Source organism: Acomys minous (assembly GCF_964271855.1).
Source record: "Acomys minous genome assembly, chromosome: 3".
NCBI classification, from domain to species: domain Eukaryota; kingdom Metazoa; phylum Chordata; class Mammalia; order Rodentia; family Muridae; genus Acomys; species Acomys minous.
Window position 1 is genome coordinate 29,711,700 of NC_140485.1, and position 26,316 is coordinate 29,738,015.

The 26,316-nt window shown below is 42.0% G+C and overlaps 1 protein-coding gene across 1 annotated transcript; it reads right to left on the reverse strand.

Annotated features, from left to right (window-relative positions):
• Positions 1–103: 103 nt before the first annotated feature.
• On the reverse strand, positions 104–25,840 carry RAD51 (RAD51 recombinase). Its single transcript, XM_084774610.1, has 10 exons — positions 24,923–25,840; positions 21,760–21,848; positions 15,938–16,075; positions 12,135–12,252; positions 9,042–9,133; positions 6,950–7,044; positions 4,837–4,950; positions 3,088–3,217; positions 2,793–2,914; positions 104–844 (listed from the first exon to the last, which is right to left on the reverse strand). The coding sequence occupies exons 2-10, from the start codon at positions 21,844–21,846 to the stop codon at positions 721–723; spliced, it is 1,020 nt and encodes a 339-aa protein (XP_084630736.1). The 5' UTR covers positions 21,847–21,848; positions 24,923–25,840; the 3' UTR covers positions 104–720.
• Positions 25,841–26,316: the final 476 nt, after the last annotated feature.

Genomic DNA, 26,316 nt, shown 5'->3' on the forward strand with positions numbered 1-26,316 from the left:
CTTACTCTTAGGCTAAAGGACACAAGTGCAGCGATCTGAATGTACAGCTCTCTTTAGTGTTCACACCTTAAAACTACAGTGGCTGATGGTAACTACTCAGTACTGAAAGATGGTACAGAAACTTTATTTTGCAATATCCAATTTGTACCAGAATATCTCCAGTAAATAACATACTCACTGCATACAACTACTTTATTAGCAGCTGCAGAACAGGTTTGCTCACATGAAGTCTTAGTAATGAGAAGAACAAGCACGCACTGAAGGGCTGACTGTCTAGCATGCCACATGCAAGACACCTTACCTTAACCAAAAGAATCTTAAATTATGTGACAGTTCAGGAATATAATTTTAAAGTTTGCATCTTACTTATAGAGAAAAAGAAATGTGTAAAAACACCCATTCCCAGTTACACAAGACTCATAGCTTTTCAGTTTTACTTCTCTTGAAGACAAAAGATTGTCCCATACTTGTTATTTTATACCTCTCCTCCAAACACCAAAGAAACCAGCTATTAATGTACTATAGAAGAAATAAACATTTCAGATCAGCTTGAATACTGACCTGTTTCTGCCACCAGAAAGCTGATACACTAGTTGTTTTCCCAGAAGCCATGTCCTAGCAGTCACAGCAGAAGAGCCTATGAGGAAGGCTGGGGAGTGGGCCTCTGCATTAGGCTACTCAGCATTTACAAGTGCATCACAGGAGAGCAGCCCTAATGACTCAGTCTTTGGCATCTCCCACACCATCGGCATTAATGGCAAACATAGCTTCAGCTTCAGGAAGACAGGGAGAGTCGTAGATTTTGCAGATTCTGGTTTCCCCTCTTCCTTTCCTCAGGTACAGCCTGACCCAAAGACACAGACAAAAATACCAAGCTATAAACAATTCTACTCTTAAGACAAAACTGTTTCAGATACATGTAATTTCTAAAAGTATTTTTAGGATCCTTTTTGGTGATTTAGTGTACCTCTAACTTGGAGGAATCCATTTCTGCCATGACTCCCTATTGAAATCTTTTTTTTTTAAAATCCAGGATGGAATGTTCCTTTGTTTATTTATTTTATATATATAAGTGCTCTCTCTGCATATACACCTGCACACCAGAAGAGGGCATCAGATCACATTATAGATGGTTGTGAGCCACCATGTGGGTGCTGGGAATTGAACTCAGAGCCTCTGGAAGAACAGACCGCTGAGCCATCTCTTCAGCCCTGACTCACCTGTTGAAAAGCTCTATGAAAGAAACATTATTTTATAATTAGGGAGGCGTACCAACTATTCAGGTATCTTTTTCACAACTGTAAGACTTTAATTACACATGTTTGTGCCTGTGTATATAGGTGTGTGCACACGAGGGCCAGAGTTGTTGGATCTCTGGGGCTGCAGTTAGAGGAGGTTGTGAGCCACCTGTCAGGGTGCTGGGAACTGCACTCAGGTTCTCTACAAGAGTGGTGGCATGTGCTTATAACCACTGAGCCATCTCTCTAGCTGCAAGCAAACACTTCTATCAACCAAAGCAGGAGAAATTTAGTGAGGCTTCCTAAGTGTCAAACCTGTAGCAATTTTTATAGGGCTTAAGTGGAAGTATTCTATCTTTATGTCTATATCAGGTTATATGACTTTCATTCCAGGACGCCTATGCCATCACCTGACTGTGGAGGAATGCTGAGTGATGAATCAACCGTCAATAAAAGCTGCCAGCACTTCACTGGGCAGAGTATGAACTGATTCTAATGTACTTGTAAACTAAACAAACTACTCTAAATCTTACAATATACATATACTCCGAGCACTTGCCACTATGACCCCGGGGCCAGTCCTCGTCAAGTCCCTACCATCCTCCCCCAACTGTCCAAATACCTGTCCCTTCCCCAAACTTCAAACTTTCTCCTCCCCTCCAGGAAGTCCCGCCTCCCACTTCCTGTCCTTCTGCCCAGCTGATTGGCTAAAGAGTGCTTTATTGACAGTTGATACATTCACTCAGCATTCTTCCACAATTCCCCCTTTTAATCTAAAAAATTTTATTTCTTTGATTACCCCTAGGGTTACTTCCTGCAGGTAATGGAGTTTGGTTATATATAGAACAAGTAAGGCATTTTTTCACAATTTCCTTGACCTATTGCCAAGTGATAGAAAATTCCTTTTTTAATTCTTTACAGTTAACATGGGGCTTTTTATGAAACTCTAAAGCCTCTAACACACTTCTGATCAATGGTTGATTAATCTCATCATTACCTTGTGCTATAGGTCCTGGTAGACCCATGTGAGTTCTTATATGGGTTATATACAATGGATGGTTTCTATTTCCGATCACTTGTAATTGAATAGTGAAGTTAATTCAGAATCATCCTGAATTAGGTCAGCTGTTTCTATATTCAGCACAACTCTTTCAGCATACTGAGTCAGTAACTATGTTAAGAGAGTCTTCAAACTCTGATAAGACCAGTAGAATTGCGTATAATTTTAATTTTTGCACAGAATCATAAGGACTCTCAACTACTTCACTTATATTTTCTGATTTATAACCTGCTCTTTTTGATTCACTGGCATCAGTGTAAAATGTAGGAGCACCAGCCGGGTGTGGTGGGGCACGCCTTTAATCCCAGCACTCGGGAGGCAGAGGCAGGTGGATCGCTGTGAGTTCAAGGCCAGCCTGGTCTACAAAGTGAGTCCAGGGCAGCCAAGGCTACACAGAGAAACCCCATCTCAAAAAAAACCAAAAACCAAAAACCAAAAAAAAAAAAAAAAGAAAGAAAAGAAAAGTAGGAGCACCAGAAATTGGAACATCTTACCTGGTTGTTGATGCATGGGCAATGATGTTTCCTCCAATGGGTTTTTTGGGATCTGCAGCGAACATGGCTGCTCCATCCACTTGGGCTACTACCTGGTTGGTGATGACCACTGCTACACCAAACTGATGAGGGAAACAATGTCAGTTTTGTGACCACAGACACACCAACCACTTTACTGCTCACGGAGCAATGGCTAACTAATGCTCATCTCTGACAAAATGAGGTACTGTGTATGAGACCCTGGAATTTGCAGCCACGTGAAGTAAGCATTCTTGGTTTCTCTTCTACAGCTTACCTCATCGGCAAGTCGCAGCAACATCCTCAGAAATCTGGCCAAATGCATCTGCCTGGCTGAGAGCTCACCTCGGCCTGAGTAGTCTGTTCTGTAGAGGGCAGTAGCACTGTCTACAATAAGCAGTGCGTACCTATAACAAACATGAATTCTTTGTCAAATTCTTCTTCCTTATTGCCCAACATAAATTTTTACATGTATTGCATATTTCTACTTTTCTTCTTTTTGAGACTGGGACTTGTTACTTATGTAGCCCAGGCTGTCCTGAGATTTATGATCCTGCTTCAGTCTCTCTAGGATAACGTGAGTCAGTAATACCAACCTCCTACAACACACACACCCCACCCACACCATACACTTTATTAAAATGTTTATAAAATGACCAATCTGAGGCACCCTTTGGTAGGTATTTTCTGTTTTGGTTTTGACAGACTTGATCAAAAGCAGCTCTAGGGGTTTTTGTTTATTTGTTTATTTATTTTACAATACTAGACTAAACACAAGGCCTCGTGCATTCTAGAAAAAAAATGCTGTACCTCCAGTCATAGCTTCATTTCTCACCAGTGATGTGGCTGAAATCATTAAGCAACCATGTCAACATAAGGGAAGGGCAGAAAAGATGATACAGTGGGTAAAGTACCTGCCACAGAAGTGGGAGGATCTGCGTGGGAACCCAGAGCCCACATAAAGCCAGTCAAGCTAGTGTGTGTGCAGCCTTAGGGCTTCTACAGTCAGCTGGGGCGTGTGTCTAGAGGCCTGTGGACTAGCTAGCCTGGTATTCAGAGCAGCTAACAATGAAGACATGTTGTCTCAAACAAACTGGAGCCCGAAGTTGTCCTCTAGCCTGCACATGTGAGTCACTTCATATGCATCCCCACACTCACAATCTACGTGTGTGCACATAACATGAACATGCAACACACACACAAAAGTGTTTTTACAAAAAAAAAAAATTTTTTTTTAAAAGACAAGAACTTGGGGCTAGAGAGATGGCTCAGCTGCTAAGAGTACTTTTTGCTCTTTCAGACGACCCAAGTTTGTTTTCAGCACCCTTATTGGGGAAGCTCACCACTGCCTGTAACTCCAGCTCCAGGAGATCTGATGCCCTCTTCTGACCTATACAGGTATCCCAATACATGAGGCAAACATTCACAGAAACACATGTAGAAGTAAAAACAAATCTTAAAATTAAGAAACCAACAACCAAAAACAAATAAACAAACAAAATAAAACAAAAAGCCATTGACTTCCAAGCATAGTAGTACATGCCTTTAATGCCAGCACTTGGGAGGCAGAAGCAGGCGGATCTCTGTGAGTTTGAGGCCAGCCTGGTATACATGAGTTCTAAGAAGGCCAGGACTACATAGAGAGAATCAAAAACAACTCTTTTTTTTCTGTAGACCAGGTTGGCGACGAACTCACAGTGATCTGCCTGCCTCTGCCTAAGTGCTGGCTGCAAAAAACAACTCTTAAAATTTAAATCTATGCCGGGCATGATGGCACACACCTTAAATCCCAGCACTCGGGAGGCAGAGGAAGGCGGATCACTGTGAGTTTTGAGGCTAGCCTGGTCTACAAAGTGAGTCTAGGACAGCCAAGGCTACACAGAGAAACCCTGTCTCAAAAAACCAAAAAATAAAATAAATAAATAGCTTTTAAAAAAAAATGTAAATCTATTTCTATTCAAACTACTACTTAGATTCAGGGAAAGGGCTATGAGGACACATTTCATATCTTTTATTGAATGCATACCTGGATTCTACCATCATGGCTGATGCTTGATAAAGAAGCTGGGTTTGGTGGTCTGTGTTAAACCCTCGAGCATATGCTACATTATCTAGGACATCACTGCCAGAGAGACCATACCTAGAAAAGAGGACATTTTTAGGCTGCAGACAGAACTCAGGCAAGTGAAAAATACCTAATATTTTTATGACCTAAATAGAGAAAAAGTATCATTTCGAGTGGCTTCAAGACCCATATTCTCTTTCTATTAGAGATATAGGCAAGCCATATATAGAGATAACAGCACCAATGATTGTAGACTAGAAGTGAAACCTAAGAACTGGGTGGTGGCAGTGCACACCTTTAATCCCAGCACTTGGGAGGCATAGGCAGCGGACCTCCATGAGTTTGAGGCCAGCCTGGACTACAGAGCGAGTTTCAGGACAGCCAAACCCTGTCTCAAAAAACCAAAAACCAAACCAAACCAACCAACCAACCAACCAAACAAACAAACAAAAAAGAAGTGAAACCTAAGAATAAATCAAATTTATTTTTTATTTTTTAAAAGATTTATTATTTATTTATTATCATGTATACAGTGCTCTACCTGCATGTACAGGTGCAAGCCAGAAGAGGGCATTAGATCACATTATAGATGGTTATGAGCCACCATGTGGGTGCTGCGAATTGAACTCAGGACCTCTTTTGGAGCAGTCAGTGCCCTTAACCTCTGAGCCATCTCTCCAGCCCTCAAATTTATTTTTTGAGGCCTCATAAATATTAGACATTTCCAACTATGAGGTAACAATATTCTCCTGGAAAAGCTAAGAACTACAGTCAGAATTAGGATAAACAAAAATAACAAATCGTTTAAAGATTCATTATGTTAAAAGGACAACACTTTGGGCTGGAGAGATGGCTCAGAGGTTAAGAGCACTGGCTGAAGTCCTGAGTTCAATTTCTAGCAACCACATGGTGGCTCATAACCATCTATACTGAGATATGCTGCCCTCTTTTGGCCTACAGGCAGAACACTGTATAAAAAAACAAATAAATAAATCTTAAAAAACAAACAAAGACACTTTAATAATTCTTATGCCTCGATAATTATTTTCTTTTGCATTTAAAAAGTTCAAAGTATGTATTTCCTATTTTCACAGAATGATCTGTATTTTTCAACTTTGTAACTACCACCTACCACCGAAGACATAAATATAAATGCTCTTAGTTATCTACTTATTTACTGTTTCTTTTTTTTGAGACAGTCTCATTATGTAGCATCAGACTAAGATAGCCTTTAGCTCACAGAGGTCTGCCTGCCTCTGTCTCTTGCCACTGTACCTACTCAGTAACTTTGCCCACACATACTTTTTTTTTCCCTAGTACAGAGAGAATTGCACTTCAGGTGTCATGTATGCTAGATAAAATACTCTACCACTGAGCTATATCCCTAGCTGCATATCTATTTTAAGTCATAGTCAATTGAATGGCTACTGTAGTTTTATAATGAGTTTTAAGTTGAGGCTTAAGTTTTAGCTTGGGCTAAAGAAATGGCTCAGTGGTTAAGAACAGTGGCTAGAGAGATGGCTCAGAGGTTAAGAGCACTGGCTGCTCCAAAAGAGGTCCTGAGTTCAATTCCCAGAACCATATGGTGGCTCTCAACCATCTAAAATGAGATCTGGTGCCCTCTTCTGGTGGGCAGATGTACATGCACGCAGAACACTGTATACTTAAATCTTTAAAAAAAAAAAAAAAAAAGGTGGCTTTGAACTTCTCGTGCCTGCCTTTCTACCTCTTTTTTTAGTGTGTGTGTATGCGTGCGTGCTTCAGAACTGTGCTTCTCTGTAGCCTTGGTTGTCCTGGACTCGCTTTGTAGACCAGGCTGGCCTCAAACTGATCCACCTGCCTCTGCCTTCCGAGTGCTAGGACTAAAGGGGCGTGTCACCACACTGGGTGAATCTAGCTTTTTATTCAGCCTGAGAGAATGTATATACTGCTGAGTAAAGAATGTTTTCCATTACTGAGTTTGTTCTTTTAAGCCATACAACTGGAATGTAGAGTAACGAGACACTTTCCAGGCAAACTGACCATACTAAATACTCTGGTACCAGGTTAACCGTATTCTAAATTAGTGGCCTACCTCTCAGCCACTGCTAGCAGCCGTTCTGGCCTAAAGGTGCCCTCGGTGTCAATGTACATGGCCTTTCCTTCCCCTCCACCTCGATCAATGGGAAGCTAGAGGAGACAAAAAAGGGACAGTGGAAACAACCACTCTTCCAACACAGATGCCAACTTCCCTACGACAAACATAATTTCCTCCCCTCCACATAAGGGTTAAAACACTTAAAACGTATACATATATTATATAACATAGATATGATTTCAAAAAACTATTAATTTGTTATAATGTATTAGAGTCTAAAAAAACTTAATAATTAAAAAAAAACCTTTTAAAATAATAAGCTCGAAGTGGTGGCTCACACCTACCTGTAGTCCCATCTAGGAGGCATAGTCATCTCCATGAGTTGAAGCCAGCTTGGACCACATATTAAGTTCCAAGACAGCCTGGGTTATAGTATCAAAAAATAAAACAGTCTTGGCCTGGAGAGATGGGTCAGAAGTTAAGAGCACTGGCTGTTCTTCCAGAGGAAACTGGGTTCAATTCCCAGCACCCACATGGCAGCTCACAACTGTCTGTAATCTGACACTTTCATATAGATATAGATATACAAGCAGGCAAAACACATAAAAGAAACAAACAAAATAAGTAACTTAAAAGAGAGAAGAAAACAGCAGAGCTTGTAAACAGCAGAGCTCAGTGGTTAAGAGCACTGCCTGTACTTCTAGAGGACCCACATTTCATTCCCAGAAACCACCTCATGACTCACAATCCTGTACCTCTAATTCCAGGGTCCAGCCTGCTATTCTGGCTTTCATGAGCACTAGACATATATGCACAGGCAAAACACCCATACACATTAAAACAACAAAAATGACAATCAGAGGTAATGGGTAATATTCTCTTCTGATAGAAATACAAGTTAAAAGCAGACATGAAGCACACATAGCTAGTGTTTTGTCACAGTTGAACTGCTCTGAAACAGTCCCAAGTACAAGATAAAACCAAATGTTAAAGCTGGGTGGTGGTGGCACACACCTTTAATCCCAGCACTCCAGAGGCAGAGGCAGGAGGATCTCTGAGTTCAAGGGCAGCCTGTTCTACAAATGGAGTCCAGGACAGCCAAGGCTACACAGAGAAACCCTGTCTCAAAAATCCAAAAACAACAACAAAAGAGCATTAAGACTGATCAGTGCAAAGGTCAAACATTTGATAATAGGAAACGATGGCCGCTTCTCTAATGTCAGCACATATGAAGAGAATCAGGAGTTCAAGGTCAACTACATAAAAACTTCGAGGCTAGTCCTGGTAACAGGAGACACTGCCTCAAAATAAACCCATCCACCCCGAGTATGGTAGCTCAAAGGCACTTGTAATCCCAGTGCTGTGAGAAGCGGAGACACAACAGAGTACATGAGCTTGCTGACTGTCAGTGCAGCAGCAGCAGCAACAGCAACAACAAATCCAGCGATTCCAGATTTAAGGAGAGACTGTCTCAAAGGAATAAAGTGCAGATGCGGACATTCATGCTTGGCTAGATTAGAAGTTTTCCACAAATATTTAGTATTGTCATTTACCTCTATTTTATAGAGATGCATGCTATTTATCATTTGTATTATTTTAATAAGGGGAGAGTAACGGAGAAGACACCTGGTGCCTGCTGGTCTCTGAGAGAGCATAGGCATACTCCCCTTCAGATACACACATGTATACACTTCACAGAGCGAAAAGGGCCAGATACAGTGTTTATTAGGGAAAAAAAACTAGACCAATCAAAAAGGGCAGGTGGGCTGGGCAGATTTTTATGAGTTTAAGGCCAGCCTGGTCTACAGAACAAGATACAGATAGAACTACACAGAGAAACCCTGTCTAGGAGAAACAAAGAAAAGAAAAAAGGCAAGTAAATCCAGGAGAAGAAGAAATGGTAGGAAATACTTTGAATCAGGCATTTGGAAGTTTCTATGATGTAGAATGGTTTTCAGCAGGAATTATCTTCTAACTAGCTATGGGAGTGTAGAGGAAGTGCCTTTTATGTCCATCCTAAGAGATTCCTGCAGATATCATGAGTCAAGCAATGCTTTCTGATCTGATTAGCCCAAACCCAACAACTCACCTGGCATGTTACAGCCAATGTATGACAGATCTGTGTCTTCCCAGTTCGGAATTCTCCAAACATCTCTGTTATAGATCCAGTCTCAATTCCACCTACAAAAGTAAAAAGTGCCTCACATTAAACAACTGTTTGGAAACTATAAACAGACATGTTCTTGGAGCACGTGAATTTTCCTTTCATTTAAAACTCCCATTTTCAGTAACCAGCAATTTGTTAATTTCTTTTCTTTTGGCTAGGCTCACTAGTGCACAGCTGTAGGCCAGCTGTGGGAAGATGAAGCAGGAGCATCAAGAGTTCAGGGCTGTCTGGGCACAGAAGATCAAGATCAGCCTGCACACTATGTTAAGGCCCTGGGTCTGGGCATGAAGCTCAATGGTAGAATGCTTGCTTAGCATAAAAAGCCCTAGATTCAATCCCCAATATCACCAAAAATAAAATAAAAACAATAGATAAATAAGCACCACCACTTACTTTTAGGTACAGGCTATTTAGTATATAGGAGCTTCGGGGCATTTATCCTCTAGTCTCCACAGTGGCAATTTTACAATAAAGCTGGCATTTATTCAATTCTCAGTATGTTCACATTTCCCCAGTTATACATGTACTCATTTATGCTGCTATAGTTTTAAGGCAATTTTATCCCACATATAGCTTCATATAATTGCTAACACAATTTGAGTTATAGAACTCAACCATGAAAAGCTGACAAGCAGCTTCTGTGGGGGTTTTTGTTGTTGTTTTTCGAGACAGGGTTTCTCTGTGTAGCTTTGGCTGTCCTGGACTCACTTTGTAGACCAGGCTGGCCTCAAACTCACAGTAATCCACCTGCCTCTGCCTCCCAAGTACTGGGATTAAAGGCATGCACCATCACCACCTGGCTAGCTTCTGCAGTTTTATTACAAGCCTGTATTTACTATTTATTGTGAACCTCCTTGACCAATGTACTTAAATGTATTACTTGTGTAATTCTAAAAGCCTAGGAGAAATGAAGCCTTATTATCCTCATCTTGAAGAAAACGGACATAGGCACATTAAATAATTGTTACCAGGAACATTATTTTCACTATTAATCCAAGAAATGAGAATTCTTTTATTTAGTTTTTGTAACACAGTGTTTTATGTAGTTCAGGCTAGCCTCAAACTTATTCTATAGCTGAGGATGACATTAAACATCTAATCCCTTTCCCTCCATATCCCAAGCGCTGGGATTATAGGCATGGGCCATTATATCCAGAGGGGAATCGTTTTTCTTTTTCTTTTCCTTTTTCTTTTTCAGAGATGGGGGTCACTCTTCATAGCCCTGGCTGTCCTAGAGGAAAAGGGATCTTTCTGGAGGGGTTAACACTTACATTTTAGTATGATTCCTGAACCCATACTATTTTGCACCCAAAAAGGGAAGAGAAAGTCAACAACCAACATAACTAGAAAACCAGCAAGAACCAAAGTTCACTTTTCTTTCTTTAATATTTATTTGTTTGTTTGTTTTATGTCTAAGTGTTTGGGTGTTTTGCCTACATGCTTTGTCAGATCCCCTGGATCTGACACCATATGGTTGCTGGGAATTGAACTCAGGATCTCTGGAAGAGCAGCCAGTGCTCTTAACCTCTGAGCCATCTCTCCAGCCCTCAAACTTCACTTTTCAACAATGAAGACAACTATGTTTTCAAAAGATCACAAGCAGCTAGACAAGGTGGCACACGTCTTTAATCTTAGCACTCAAGAAATAGAGGCAGGTGGATCTCTGTGAGTTTCAAGTCAGCTTGGTCTACAGAGTCACTTCCAGGCTAGTAGGTGCTACACAATAAATAGATAATACTAATATGCACTATAGTCTGAGTAGTACTTAAACAAAGTATTTTGTAGTAGGTAGTATAGCTCAGTGGTAGAGGACATGAGTCTCTGGGCTCAATCCCTTCCCATATGTCTTTTGCTTTAAAATTTCTCACTATTAGCACTGTGTGTATGTATGAATGTAGGCAGGCATGTACCATAGCTCACATGTGGAGGCAGAGGTTAACTCTGGAGAATGGGTAATCTCCATCTACTGTAGGTTCCAAGGCTCAAACTGAGGTCATCGGGGTTGTAAGGCAACTACTTGCTGAGCTATCTCTCTGTCTTCTTCCATTGTATTCAACCAGTCATCAGATTTTCAATCTTGTGTTAGATTAAATATATATTTTTTATGCTTACGTATATATTTATATTATATATACAAAATCACTTATTTCTTTAAGCAGAGGGAACTTATCCTTTAAATACAATAATAAAGATTAAATTATTTAATTATAGTCAGAGCTACAAAGCAAGATACTGTTTCAAAACAAAACAAAATTTTGTCTAATTTACTGGCAATTTTATTTTTTTAAAGATTTATTTATTTATTATTATGCATACAGTGTTCAGCCTGCATGTACACCTACAGGCCAGAGGAGGGCATCAGATCACATTATAAATGGTTGTGAGCCACCATGTGGTTGCTGGGAATTGAACTCAGGACCTCTGGAAGAGCAGCCAGTGCTCTTAACCTCTGAGCCATCTCTCCAGCTTCTTACTGGCAATTTTAGTATTTTATAAATCAGAGCCAGCATGCCTATCGCATGCCTATCATCTCAAATCCTGGAATTTAGGGCACAGGAGCAGGAAGACCAGGAATTTAAGGACATTCTCAACTCCTGATTCAGTTCCTAAAAGCACCTAAATAAATAAATAAATATCGCTTATTTAAAAAAATACATGTTAGATTTGTAGAATGTTACAAAGAATATACAGGAAAGTTCTAGATACTCTTCACCTAGCTTTCTCCAATGTTACCACCTCCTGTGAGAACGCTGACATTCATAAACTCTAAAATACACTCAAATGAATATGAATGTGACATCTTTCAACACAAGCTAGAAAAAACCAAAACAAAACCTAAAAAACTTTACAAAAGCAAATCTATAGAAGCAGCCAGTGGAGCCCCACCATGTACTGCTCCCGCCTCTCTATCCCGTGCTCACAGCTGACAGGAACTCTATACTAATACTCTGCTTTTGTTCTGACCCACAAGATGTGTTACCTAGAGTTTATAAAATAGAACAAGGGTCACTATACCTTGGAGCAGTTTGTCAAGCTCTTTGGAGCCAGTAGTAATCTGTATGATTTCTGACCGCCGTTGGTGAAATTCAGTTGCAGTGGTGAAACCCATTGGAACTAACTTAGCTGCCTCAGTCTAGGAAAAAATAAGAATTAAACCAGTAACGTAACACAGGTAAAGAAACCACTATCTGGAAACGTTTGGGCCCAAAATGCTTTAGACTGTGATTTTTGTAGATTTTGGTGTACTTGGACTAACAGTTGAACATCCTTCATGGAAAATCCCCAAATCTGAACCTTGAGTGTCAGGTTTCTGATTAAAAAAAATTTCAGGCTTTTGCATATTTCACCTCTTTTCACATTGGAGATGCTCAACCTACATGTATTGTAAGACAAACCCAGGAACACAATAGGAAAATATTTTTGTGCTGGGATGATAGGAGTGCTTCAACACCATAAGAGATAGCCAGACTGGCATAACTGGGTTAGAATAGATGATTATCTACCCAGTTAGGGAGCTGTAAAGTTTACTGAATGAATCTAATAGGTCTCTGTGTCAATCATTTGGCTAAGGTTGGTCTCTACTAATGTCATAATCCAAGAAAAGTAAGCTGCTGAGACTATAGGTGTGTATCACCGTGCTTGACTTCGATCTCCTTTTTTTTGAGACATGGTATCACTGTGTAGCTCTGATGTCCTGCAACATAGAGATCTACCTGCCTCTGCTTCCTGAGTGCTGGGAATAAAGGCCTGCACCACTGCCACCACCATCCACTTTTTATTTTATTTTAAGATTTATTTATTATGTATACAACATTCTGCCCATATGTGTGCCTGCATGCCAGAAGAGGGCATCAGATCACATTACAGATGGTTATGAGCCACCATGTGGTTGCTGGGAGTTGAACTCAGGACCTTTGAAGAACAGATGTTGCTCTTAACCTCTGAGGCATCTCTCCAGCCTCCATATTGTTTGAGACAGGATATTCTGGCTGGCCAGTGTGCCTTGGGCTCCTCATCTCCATTTCCCCAGTGCTGCTGGGATTACAAATGCATACCACCCTACGTAGCTTTTTAGAGATTGAACTCAGGTTTTCGTGCGTTCGTGACAGTCTTTAATATTGAGATATCTCCCTAGCACTGAACTTGTAAACTTAAAATTTCTCACACACACTCCCATTTAAATAAGCTTATATTATTTTCTAAACACACACACACACACACACACGTTTAATACTTCAGTTGAACATTTCCTACAGTGTACACCTTCTGCTTTGTCAACTTGTTACTGTAAAACTAAATGGTATGCTTAATTACTTCTCTAAGGCTCCAATTCTGTCACTCATATATCCTCAATGGTTTCTATTGCCAAAATCAAGTAAAACCATAATCATAATAACCTGAAGTTCACAGTATGTGTGTAAATCAAGGTGATAGAAAAATGGCATTTAAATTTTGCATATCTCAAATCACTCTTTGTATTACCATTTCTGGCTGACTTCCTTATTTGTAAAACAGAAAATATTGGTTCTGTATCATATCATAGTTTCATTATAAAGGCAAAATAAGGCTATATGATAGAGGGCCTTGGGCTCATCCTAAGCACTGCATACAAACAGGTATGATAGTGTACCCCCACAAGTAAAACAGGAAGATGACCAATTCAAAGCTGTCTTTGAGTTTGAGGCCAGCCTGAGGTACACAAAACCCTGTCTAAATAATAGCAGCAGTAGCAACAGTACCAAAACCTTTAAAAAAATTGAGTCTTTGAAAGCATTAAATACTACTTTTAAAAGGGCTATTGATCCCATGATTTCTTTTTATTTATTTTTGAAACATGATCTTGTACATTTCATACTTTCCCCAACTCACAACTCTCCTCCTGAGGGCTAGGGTTATTAGGTGAGTATCACTGCATCTAGTTGTTTTTATCTATTGTTTTTTAAAAATAAGATTTCCTTCTGTAGCCTAGGTTGCCCAGAACTGTATGTCCCAGGATGAAACTGGGCCATATATATTTTCCTTATGGTATAGCTGTTATGCACAAACCTCCTCCATGTTCCTGGAAACAACCTGAGTGAAATTCACTGCATCACCCCAAGCCCCAGAGGCCATAAAAGTAGAAGGTTGGCTAGTGGGGAAGAATGAGAGCAAGAGTGGGAAGGAGACAATTGAAGATCATGGGACATGACTAAAATGTATATTATATATATGTTATGAAAATATAATAATGAGAGCTGGGCGTGGTGGTGTATGCCTTTAGCCCCAGCATCCAGAGACAGAGGCTCACAGATCAAGGCTATACAGATAAGCCATCTCAAAAAACAAAACAAAACAAAACCAACACCAAAAAGATTAAAAAAAAAATTACATTAGTATAGACTAATTAAAGTATTAAAATATATCATGTGAATGTATACTGTTATCTTAATATTTTAGTTGTTGGGATTGAACCTATTGCCTTGAGCACCCTAAGTTACCAGTCTACCACTGAGCTACATCCCCAATTTACGTCTGCCTTTTTATATCATTTTACCAGTTTCATTCTCTATAATGAAGTTTTGGCTTCTTTGTAAATTCAGCTGTGTTATATAAATATTTTTTTGTTTTAATCTCAAGTGTGGGATTTCAGTTTGAGCTTTAGTCTGTCCAGCTGTTAATTGTCTTGTGCGGGGCATGGTTTTTGCCAGCTGGTAAGGCCTTCCTTGTGTGGCAGAAGGGCATGGTCTAGGGCTCTGAGGATATAAATGAGAGCTCAGAGAGAGAGAGTGTGGTGTGGTGTGCAGTGTTGGCATGTGGCATGTAGCAGTTTGAAGAGACCAGAGATGGATGGTGTGACAGTTTGGGGCAGACAGCTAGGGAGAAACACTTTGGGGCTCAGCGGCTTGGAGGAGATTGCTGGCTACATCTGCTATTGATGGAGACTGGTATAGACCCAAAGACCCTTTGACGCTAAACAGCATGGATAAGTAAAGGGGCCCCCTCTCCCCACTAACTTTCCTACGTAGGGGCTGGGAGGTTGAGGCCTGAATACCCCAGATAAAGTAGAGTTTAAAAAAGAGCGCTAAATTCTCTCTCTCTCTGGTGGTACTGATAGTTAACCAGGGCCTAGCACATGCTAGGCAAGTACTTTCCACTGAGCCATATACCCAACCTCTCTTTTTATTTTTGAGGCAGGGTCTCACTCAAGTAAGTCGCCCAAATTGGCCTAAATGAATTCACTCTGAAGCAGAGACTAGCCTCCAACTTCCTGTCAGACCCTGTAGTAGCTTGAACTACAGGCTTGCACATTATAGTGTGGCATTAATATTCGTCTAAATTGCTTTAGTGGCTGCATACACAGTAAACATATTTTTGGGTTGCAGAAATGGTTTAAGAGCACTTGTTATTCTACCAGAGCACGAAGGTTTGATACCTGGCACCTACACAGTGGCTCCCACACATCTCTAACTCCAGTCCCAGGGGTTTAACACCCTCTTCTAGCCTTCAAAGGCAAGTATGTGGTGCACAGATATGCACACAAGTAAAACACCCATACACATAAAAAAAAAAAAAAATTTAAAAAAATCTATGTGGTGAAATCATATTCAAAATGATAAGGCATACAACAACACTGATAGTGGGAACTGGGTTTTGGCAGTATTTATATCAAGCAAGAAATTGGAATTTAAGACAAAAACTGCCAAAAGTCCCTTTTGGAAAGGAAACAAAATGACAAGAGAATGAAAAAAAGCCAACAATCTTTGACTGTATGCCATTTTGTATTAATTATTCTCATTAAAGTGGCTCTGTCCTCTCTAGCATCACATAGCTACACTTACCAGAATTTTGTCAGCTTTGGCTTCACTAATTCCCTTAATATTTATTAGTTCCTTCTTTGGTGCATAAGCAACAGCCTCCACCGTATGGAAACCAGCTTCCTCTAATTTCTTCACGTCGTTGGCATTTATGCCACATTGCTGTAAGAAAACAATGAGTAAACTTAGGCCTCTTGTCTAACATGGATCTCCCACCAACACATGCAACCCCGAAAATTAACAAATTATCAGCTGGGTGGAGGTGGCACACGCCTTTATTTCCCGTGTTCAGGAGGCAGAGGCAGGTGAATCTCTGAGTCTGAAGCCAGCGTGGTCTATAGTGTGAGTTCCAGGACAGCCAGCACTACCCAGAGAAATCCTGCCTCAAAAAAATGAAAACCATAGGGGCTGGAGAGATGGCTCAGAAGTTAAGAGCACTGGCTGTTCTTCCAAAGGTCCTGAGTTCAATTCTCAGCAACCACATGGTGGTTCATAAGCATTTATAATGAGATCTGGTGCCCTCTTCTGGTGGGCAGGCACACATGCAGGCAGAATACTGTATAAATAATAAGTAAGTTAAGTAAACAAAAGAAAAACCAAACCCAAAATTCTGAAGCAAAGACTAACTACTAACTTCCTGTTAGACCCTGTAGTAGCCTGAACTATAGGCTTGCACCGTATAGTGTGGCGTTAATATTCTTCTAAATTGTTTTGTTTGGTTGTTTGGTTTTTTGAGACAGGATTTCTCTGTGTAACAGCTCTAGCTGCCCTGGAACTTACTCTTAGTCCAGGCTGGCATTGAACTAAATTGTTTTAGTGGCCACATAAATAGTATATAAAATAAAATAAAACAATGAGTAAATACTAACCTTTGTACTATGACTTGGAAATGACCTTTGGGATTGTGTACAACTTTAACCCAGTGTTTGCCAACACTTCCCTTATCAGAAACACAGAAAATGTTGCTTCAGTCAATGCTAGGACAAACAGCCGAGACTGCCTCAGAGTAAGAGCCCTGTGGCTAGCGCTGCTCTAACAACTGACATAAGGGTAGAGAAAATGGGAGGCTGGAGAAATGGCTCAGCAGTTAAGAGCACTTGCTGCTCTTGCCGAGGACCTGGGCTTGTCCCCACAATCTACATGGAGCTTACAACCTTTGTTAATGCCAGTTCCAAGGGACTGGACACCCTCTTCTGACCTCTGCAGGTTCTCCATGTGATATGCATACAGGCAAGCAAAACACCCATACACATAAAAATAAATAAATCTTAAAAGGGGAGGTGGCTCAGTGGGTATGAAGGATTGCCTGTAAGCCTGATGATCCCACAGAGGTAGGAAAGCTGTACTATGACCTTGGGTGTGCTGTAGCACATATGCACTCAAAGGACAAAATAATAAACACAATTTTTTAATTGAGAAAATAGTAGCTAGGAGCTTATTGGCCTCAGTGCCCACCTTCCTGGAGGTATTCATAGTTAATGGTTACTAGGGGAAGGAGGAGACTTTTTTCAGCAATATAGCCACTGATAATTGCCATTATTACTGTAAATAACCCTTCTCCCAAGCTCAAGTAAGCAGCCACCCTAATTAAACTCACTGGGTCAACAAACAAGCAAAAACATGAAAGATGGGAGTGACTATGATCAAAATGTATTATATATATGTAGAAGACATAACAAAACACATTATTATGCACACTTAACATATGCCAATTAAAAAAATCACCCCCCAAAAGGGGGATATAGCAAACAGGCTAGGTAGCATATCAGCTACACACTGTCTCTCCGTCCAGCTGGGGTTCCCAGCACCCACATGGTGGCTCACAACTGCCTGTAGCTCCAGTTCCAGTGAGATCTGAAGCTCACTCTGACCTCTGTGGGCACTAGGCACATACATATGTGGTGCATTATTCATGAAATCTAAACACTTATATACATAAATTTAAAAATTAAAAAATAAAGCAGCACAACACACAAAAAACAGGTCTGCTGGTATATGCCTATAACCCCAACACTTGGGAGGTGAAGTTAGGATTATGAGTCAAGCTATCCTCAGCCACATAGTGAATTCAAGGCCATGCTAGGCTACACAAGACCTTGTCTTAAAATAGAAATGAACAGATACCTAGGCTGAAGCTCACTGGTAGAATACTTGCTGTCCTAGTTTTACTTTCTGACTGATAAACACCATGATGAAAAGCAACTCGGGGAGAAAGTGCTCATTTCACTTTACAGAATACAGTCTGTTCTCAAGGGAAGATGGGGCAAGACCATGGAGGGGCACTTCTTGTTGGCATGTGCCTAAAGGCTTCCTCAGTTTGCTTCTGTCTACCACCCAGGGCCACATGCCCATGGGTGGCACACACACAGTGCTGGGCCCTCCCACATCAGGCAGTAAGAAAATGTCCCCACAGCCGTGGCTACAGCAGAGTTTGATGAAGGCACTTTCTCAGCTGAGGTTTTCCTCTTCCCAGAGTCTAGGTTGTGCCAAGTTGATTAAAAACTAGCCAGCACCTGCCTTGAATAAAAGAGGCCCAGGTTCAAAGTCGAGGGCTACTAGAAAGCAAAGCCAAAAGCATTAAGGCATCATGGGGGAGGGGGCTGTAGAGGTAACTCAGAGGCTAAGAGCATTGGTTGTTCTTGCAGAGAACCTAAGTTCAGTATCTAGAGCCCACATGGCAGCTCACAAAAACCTGTTAACTCCAGTTATAGGGGGTTCTCATACCCGCTCTGACTCCCACAAACACCAGGCACTCACATGGTAGACAGGGATGCAGGCAAAACACTCATACGTATCGTCTTCGGGTTACTATTGCTGTGATAAGCACCATAACCAAAGCAACTAGGAAAGGAACAGGTTTATTTGGCTTACATTTCCACATCACTGAAGAAAGTCAGGACAGGAATTCAGACAGGGACAAGAACCTAGAAGACAGGAGCTGATGCAGGGGCTATGGAGGAGGGCTACTTACTGGCTTGGTCAGTCTGCTTTCTTTTAGTACTCAGGACCACCAGCCTCAGAACACACCACGGACTGGGCCCTCCCACATCAATCACTAATTAAGAAAATGTTCTACAGGTCTGCCTGAAGCCTGATCATGCGGGGAGATCTCAATTAAGGTTTCTCTTCTCTTATGACTATAGCTTGTATGGAGTTGACCTAAAACTAGCCAGCACATGCATTAAATAAAAAAAGATAACTCTAGGGCCAAGGGTGGTTTCCAGCAGGGAAACCAGAGGCAAGTAGATTTGTATGAGACCAGTCTATTCTATATAGTGAGTTCCAGGCCAGCTAAGGCCACATAGTGAGAACCTGTCTCATATTAAAGGGGGGATGGGGGAGAGGGGGGAGAAACCCCAGAGGAACAGGCCACCCTGCCTGGGTGAGTTCCAGGGTAGCCAGGGCTACGTAGAGACCCTGCCTAAAAAGAAAAGTGAAAAAGTAAAGGCAGCAAAAGAACAAACAAACAAAAATCTCAGCAAGATGAATCAAATAATCTGCAGACAATACAACCTGCTAGAGATAATTATAATGAAGAGCTAGGAACTAAAATTGTTTACCTAGCACCATTTCCTTCCAGAAACTTTCATTTCAATATATTTAAACAAATATATTAAACTTTGATTGTGCAGAACTAACCCCAGTGTCTTTAAAAAGTCTTATTTAAAAAATTACTCAGTGGAAAATTTACTTCATCTTCCTATTTAAAAAATGAGTACATCAGCGGATCAGTGGGGGTAGGGAGGTGGGTGGAGGTGGTGCACCATAATCCCAGCACTCAGGAAGCAGAGGCAGGTGGATTGCTGTGAGTTCAAGGCCAGCCTGGTCTACAAAGTGAGTTCAGGACAGCCATGGCTACACAGAGAAACCTGTCTCGAAAAACAAAACAAACAAACAAACAAAAAACCCCCCACTAATTTTAAACAAAACAAAAAACATTATGGGCGATGGAAAGATGGCTCAGTGGTTCAGAGTGCTTGTTGCTTTTGTGGAGAACTGGAATTGAGTTCTCAGAACCCACGTCTGGTGGCTCACAACCCCTCCAACTCCAGGTCCAATAGATTTGACTCCCTCTTCTCCCCTCCTTAGGTTCAAGCACCTCTCTGGGCTTATACAAATATATAGAAACAATCTTTTTTTTTAAAGTTATGACCAAAACTTTCCATGATGGTGGAAAGAGAAAAGCAGTGCCAGAGCTTGAGAAAGGGTCTCCTGCAGCCCAAACTCATGAGGAGCAAAGAATAACCTGGAACCCCTGATTCTTTTTATTTGTTTATTTATTTTGTTTTTCAAGACAGGGTTTCTCTGTGTAGCCTTGGCTGTCCTAGACTCACTTTGTAGGCCAGGCTGGCCTTGAACTCACAGAGTGCTGGGATTAAAGGCGTGCACCACCACCACCACCAGGCTGTACCACTGACTCTTTTTGCTCTGTCTCAGAAGCAAATGTCACCAAGCTCAGCTCATCTAAGTGGTTTCCAGAGTCTTGAAGTTTGGGTAGATTAGAAAATTATACAAATTGAGACAGAAGATCAAGGCATTCCCTCTCAATGTCCTTTGCACAACGGCAAAAATATTGTACAAAACCACCCAAAAAACAAAAATATTGTACAAAATACCTGCTATTGTTTTCCTTTGTGTGCGTGTGGTATATGTGCATGTACTCATGTGTATAAGCTTGTGTGTACATGCATGGAGGCCAGGTGTCTGTTTCAGTCATTTTTAACCTTATTATTCTGGGGGACAGAGCTTGTTACTATACCTGATTCTCACTGATTGGCTGGGCTGGCTGGCCAAAACCCCCAGTGATGCTCCTGTCTCCACTTCATCAGGGTTAAGAATACATGAATATGCCATTCTGCTTGGCTACTATGGGTGCTTGGTCTTCATTGCTTGCATAGCATGGACTTTACCCACAGAGCCATCTGGTTGTTTGTTTTTGAGACAGGATTTTTTTAGTGTAGCCTTGACTGTCCTGGACTCACTTTGTAGTCCAGGCTGGCCTCGAACTCAGCAATCCGCCTGCTTCCGCCTCTGCCTCCCAAGTGCTGAGATTAAAGGCGTGCGCCACTATGCCCTGCTCAGAGCCATCTTTTTGTTCTGCTTTTTTTGTGGCTTGTTTGCTTCTGTATTTTATCACAAATGTATCAAGTTTATTGACTAAATCTAGTTATTTTTTCTAGAAATCAAACTGAGAGCCTGTGTGCTAAGCAAACATTCTAGCACCGAACTATACTTCTGACCTTAAATACATTTTGTTCAATTTTTGGAACAGGGACTCATGCAGCCCAGCTGGTCTTGAATTCGATGAAGGGATGGATGGTCTATTTGTTATTGTTGTTGTTATGTTTTAGGGTTTTTTCCTGGTTTTGTTTCCTTTGAGACAGGGTCTCATGCTTGGTATTCTTTTTTTTTTTGGGGGGGGGGGTTGTTTGGTATTCTTAATGTTTAGTCCTGAAATAGAGCTGGGTCTTACATCTTAACAACCCTAACCCTTCAGCCTGCCTAACCACAGCCTGGACCAATGGAGAGAAACTGTTCCCCTTTCCTACATGCATTGCTGGGTCACACCACCAATTCCCCTGCAGCATTTTTATATGTAGTATTAAGTAGCACCATGGGCTCCACGCCTTACTTTCTAAAGTTCAGCTTAGGGAGAAAATAGAGCAGAAAGAGAACTGTCTGCCAAGACTTGCCCAGACAGGGTTAGCAACAATCCTGTGCTTTTCTGTAGAAAGCTTAACAACCTCCTGCAACCCCAATTTAATTCTGTAAAGGTTAATTTGTTCCATTGGGTAGGAGGATGTATTACAGCATTGTAAGTAAATGAGCAGCAACTGAGAACATACCTCTAACCGGGAAACAGGCTGTGGACCAAAGCTTTCTTCTTCCACGGAAGTATCTACATTTGCTTCAAGCTGCATCTGCATAGCCATTCCTAAAATTAGACAGGCACAGGATGACCTCTAGAGAAACACTTGGGGACAGTAAAGAACTGCAAGCTGAGTCTTCCACGCACCTTTGAAGACTGCAGCTGCCTTGCCTATCCAGGTTCAGCTCTTAGCACCCACATGGACATTCCTGCCTACAACTCCAGTTCCGGGAGACCCAGCACCCTCTTCTGACCATGTGGGCACTAGACATGAGTGTTATGCTTTCAGACACAGACATAAAACATTCACACACATAAAATAAAATAAAATAAGCTTAAAAAACAGACAAAGCAGGTGTGTCTAACCTACAGCTGTGGGCTGCATGCAGTCAAGGATAGTTTATACAAAACAAATTAAAAAAATAATATATCTTCACAAGGCAGCAAGCTGCAAACCTTTCTATACTACATGGTGAGTAAATTCCAAAACACACAATATTTTCATATTTTGGGAACAGAAAAATTCTTGAGCTAGATCCATAAAATACCAACAGTCTATCAGGAAAACACAGGCTGGAAATACAGCAGCCTGTGGTACAGTCTAGCGGACAAAAAGACACCTGAGTCCTCAGCACCACAAACAAGAAACTGACTATGTTTATTTACTTTCAGCACTGAGGATGGAGTTAGGTCCCTGAACAAGTTAAATCACAACTAAAATAAACCCTCAGCTCTGACTACACTTAAACATAACTTTGGGCTTTGGTGTGTAGCTCAATCAGTAGAGTGCCTGCCTACCAAGAATGAAGCCCTGGGTTTGATGCTATGCACTGCAAAAAACCAGGCATGGCGGTCATGTCTCTAATCCCAGCAGTTAGGCGGTACATAGGGAGATTAGAAATCCAAGGCCATCCTCTGTTACATGTTACATAGCAAGTTTGAGACTAGCCTGGATTACTGAGGACCCTTTTTTTTTTTTTTTGGTTGTCCGGAAACAGGGTCTCTCTGTGTAACCTTGGCTGCCCTGGACTCGCTTTGTAGACCAGGCTGGCCTCGAACTCACAGAGATCCGCCTGCCTCTGCCTCCTGAGTGCTGGGATTAAAGGAGTGCGCCACCATGCCGGGCTCTGAGGACCCTAGCTTAAAAAAAAAAGCCAGATCATAACAGTAGAGAAAATATTTGCCACATACACAATCAAAGGGAAATAATAAGAACACAGACACAAAGAACTCATTCAAATCAGGGGGGAAAAAGACAACAGAAATCAGATTCAAGAGGAACGCATCAGCTAGGCGTGGTGGTGCACTCTTTTAATTCCAGCACTGGGCAGGAGAATCTCTATGAGTTCAAGTCCAGCCTGGTCTACAAAGCAAGTCCAGGACAGTTAGGGCTATACAAAGAAACCCTGTCTCAAAAAACAAAAAACAACAGAGGAGGAAAAAAAAAAAACCTGGTATGGTGGCTCATGCTTGCCCTAGTGCTTAGGAGGCTGAGGCAGGAAGACTACCATAAGTTCAAGGACAGGCTGGACTGTATAGTTAGACTATCTCAAAAAGCAGGCCCCACCACCACTCCAAAGTTCACAAGGTATTACTATATACCCAGCATAAAATATCAAGTGTTGGTTGAAAGCACTGGGTGCTCTTCCAGTGGACCCAGGCTCAATTCTCAGCAGCCACATGGCAGCTCACCAGTGTCTGTAACTCCAAGATCTGACACCCTCACACAGACATACATGCAGGCAAGACACCAATGCACATAAAATAAATTATTTTTTTAAAAAATCAAGTGTTGGCAAGCATGTGGAATGATTACATTAAACATTCAATACTACTGGTATATTTACATGAAGTTCAAAGACAGGCAAAGATGCACTAGGGAGTCAGGAGAGTGAGTTCAGGGTCAGCCTGGGCTAAACAGCAAGATCCTAAACCAAAAACTAAATAAATAAAAACAAAAAATGGCCGGCATGGTGGCACTCTCCTGTAGTCTTAGCAGCTAGGAGGCAGACAGTAGGATCCTGAGTTCCAGTCAGACCCTGCCTAAATAATAATGTCTTTTAAAAAAGAAGGCCAAGTTAGCCAACAGTATTAGAAATCACTGCTTAATCGTTAGGGTGAGGGGGAAATATTAAGGAAGGATAACAAGTTTTTAGGGCAGCAACAGCATTCTATTTATTTTACTTGCTGACTACAGATATATTCAGTTTGTAGTAATTCATGTATACACTTGTGAGTTTAATTTTATACTTCTCTTTATTTTCAGATGTATTTTCTTGAGCATGACTATTTTGCCTGCATACTTGTATGTGGAGCACAAGGGGTGCCTGGTGTCTGTGAAGGTCCGGAGGCAGCACTGGATGCCCCGGAGTTGGAGTTATGGAAGGTTGGAAACCACCATGTAGGTGCTGGGAACTGAACTCAGGTCCTGTGCAATAGCGACAGGTGCACTTAACAGCTGAGCCATCTGTCCAGCCCCTCTACTTCACTTTTTTTCCTCCCTGAGGCATGCTCTTCCATATGCAGTTCAGGTTAGCCTTGAAATTACCATCCTCCTGCCTCCCCCGAGTGCTAGGATTGTAGGAAAGGTAAGAAATCTAGCCAAGAAAAAAAAAAAAAAGAAAGAAAGAAATCTAGTCAAGATTCTCTTTAGAAATTTGTGTAGACAGAGAAAGAGATCTGTGTTACATTTTTCAGTCTTTATTCTGTTGCTTAGGCAATCCTTGAACTCAGTAGCCATCTGGAGCCAGCCAGTACGCTCTACTTTAAAGCAACCAAGAAATCTGTTAGTCCCAGCCCTAATATTTAACAGCTGTGGGCACTTTTCTCTCTGGATCTCGGCTTCCTGCGTCCAGGCCACAGAAATGAGTATGGAAGTCTGGAATTCCAGCATTTGGGAAGACTAAGGGCGGGAGTTCGTAGCCAGCCCAGCCTTGGGCGTGAGCCCAGGTCTCAAAACAAAAGCCCGAAGTAGGATTCGGTTTGCTCCACAACGAACCCAAGTGCGTCAGTTGGCGGTGGTCGGTTGGCCGCTCTGCTCCGACTTCCGTGGGTTTCTCAGCACGGAGTGGGAGCCCCGGCCCGAGTCCCTAGAGAACGCGAGCGGCCGTGGGAGGGGTCGGCAAGCGCCTCACACTCACCAGTGCCGCCGCCGTGGGCGGCGCGCTCCTTCCGGCGGCCGGCTCGGCTCCCACCTCGCTCCCCCAGCCAGTCACTCGCTCGGACGCAGTTCGCTGCTCCTCCGTTAGGTCGTCTATGAAGAAGAGGAGCGAACCTCAGCCCTCCCAGCAGCGCTTCAGAGAACGCCTCGGTTTTGCCCAGGCACGTAGCTCCCGCAGCGGCGCGCGCGACTTTCAGAAATCGCGCCAAAGCCGCACGACACGCCCGCGTCCCTTGACGTCATCACGCCTTTCTCCGACCCGCCTTCTAGCTACTTCCGCTTCTGCCCAGAGCCTGACAGACAGGCCAGACGACTTTGAAGCCCAGTGATTCCGTAGGTCACGCTTCCCTCCCTGTATGACTGTTCCGACCAGGCCTTCTTGTTACCTGACTGCTAAGTACAAGTGTCCAGAGGCGTTGTGGTCGGCCCGGGACTACGTCACCCAGAATGCACTGCTGCAGAAGCCGCTCTGTAAAATTCTTCCGCACTGAGTGTGTGTTTAGGTCGGAAAGGTCTTCCCGGAGTACGGTTTTGTCAGAACGTCCCTTTGGCATTTGGGATGCTTTCGGAACCACGTCTCTGTAGGCGGAACAGGTGAAGAATCTGGAATAAAGATAAAACCTACGAACGGAGCCAGCGTCTAGCAAATCAGTGTGGGACTCAGCGAGGTGTCCGGGAAAAAGTACTTTTAGTTGGGCGGAGGGTCGGGACGGGTGTATATATTATATACATTTATAAAACTACCAAAAATTAAGGCAAAATAGCTCACTCTCTAGGGTTTTCCCTCGCTTTGTAGTGTTTACTGGACTCCAGAAAAGAAGGCACAGAATTGAATAAAGTGAATGTGTCTTTTGCCAGGAACCTGTCGTTTGTTTTATATCTAGGTGTTTTCAGATGGGATTTCATACTCTTCAAACTCTTTGTAGCCAAGAGTGACCTTAATCCGTACCCCGCCGTGGTTTTCTGTGCTGAGATTGTAGGGGTGATCCATCACTATGCTCTGTGTTGGGGATTGAACTCGGGACTGCATGCACGCTAGACAAGCACTTCAACAACTTAGCTGCATGCCATCTGGTAATTATTTTTGAGACAGGTTCTTTGGCTTGCTAGGGTCTGGGGTTACAGGAATAAGCCACCATGCTTGATTATATATATATATAAAGATTTTTTATTTATTGAATGCATAGCACTCCGCCTGCGTGTATACCTGTAGGCCAGAAAAGGGCACTAAATCTCATTATAGATGGTTGTGAGCCACCATGTGGTTGCTGGGAATTGAATTCAGTGCTCTTAACCATCTCTCCAGGCCCTTACTTTTTACTTTGAAGGATGCTCTGGATAAATTTCCCAAGGAGACCTTGAACTTTGAATCTT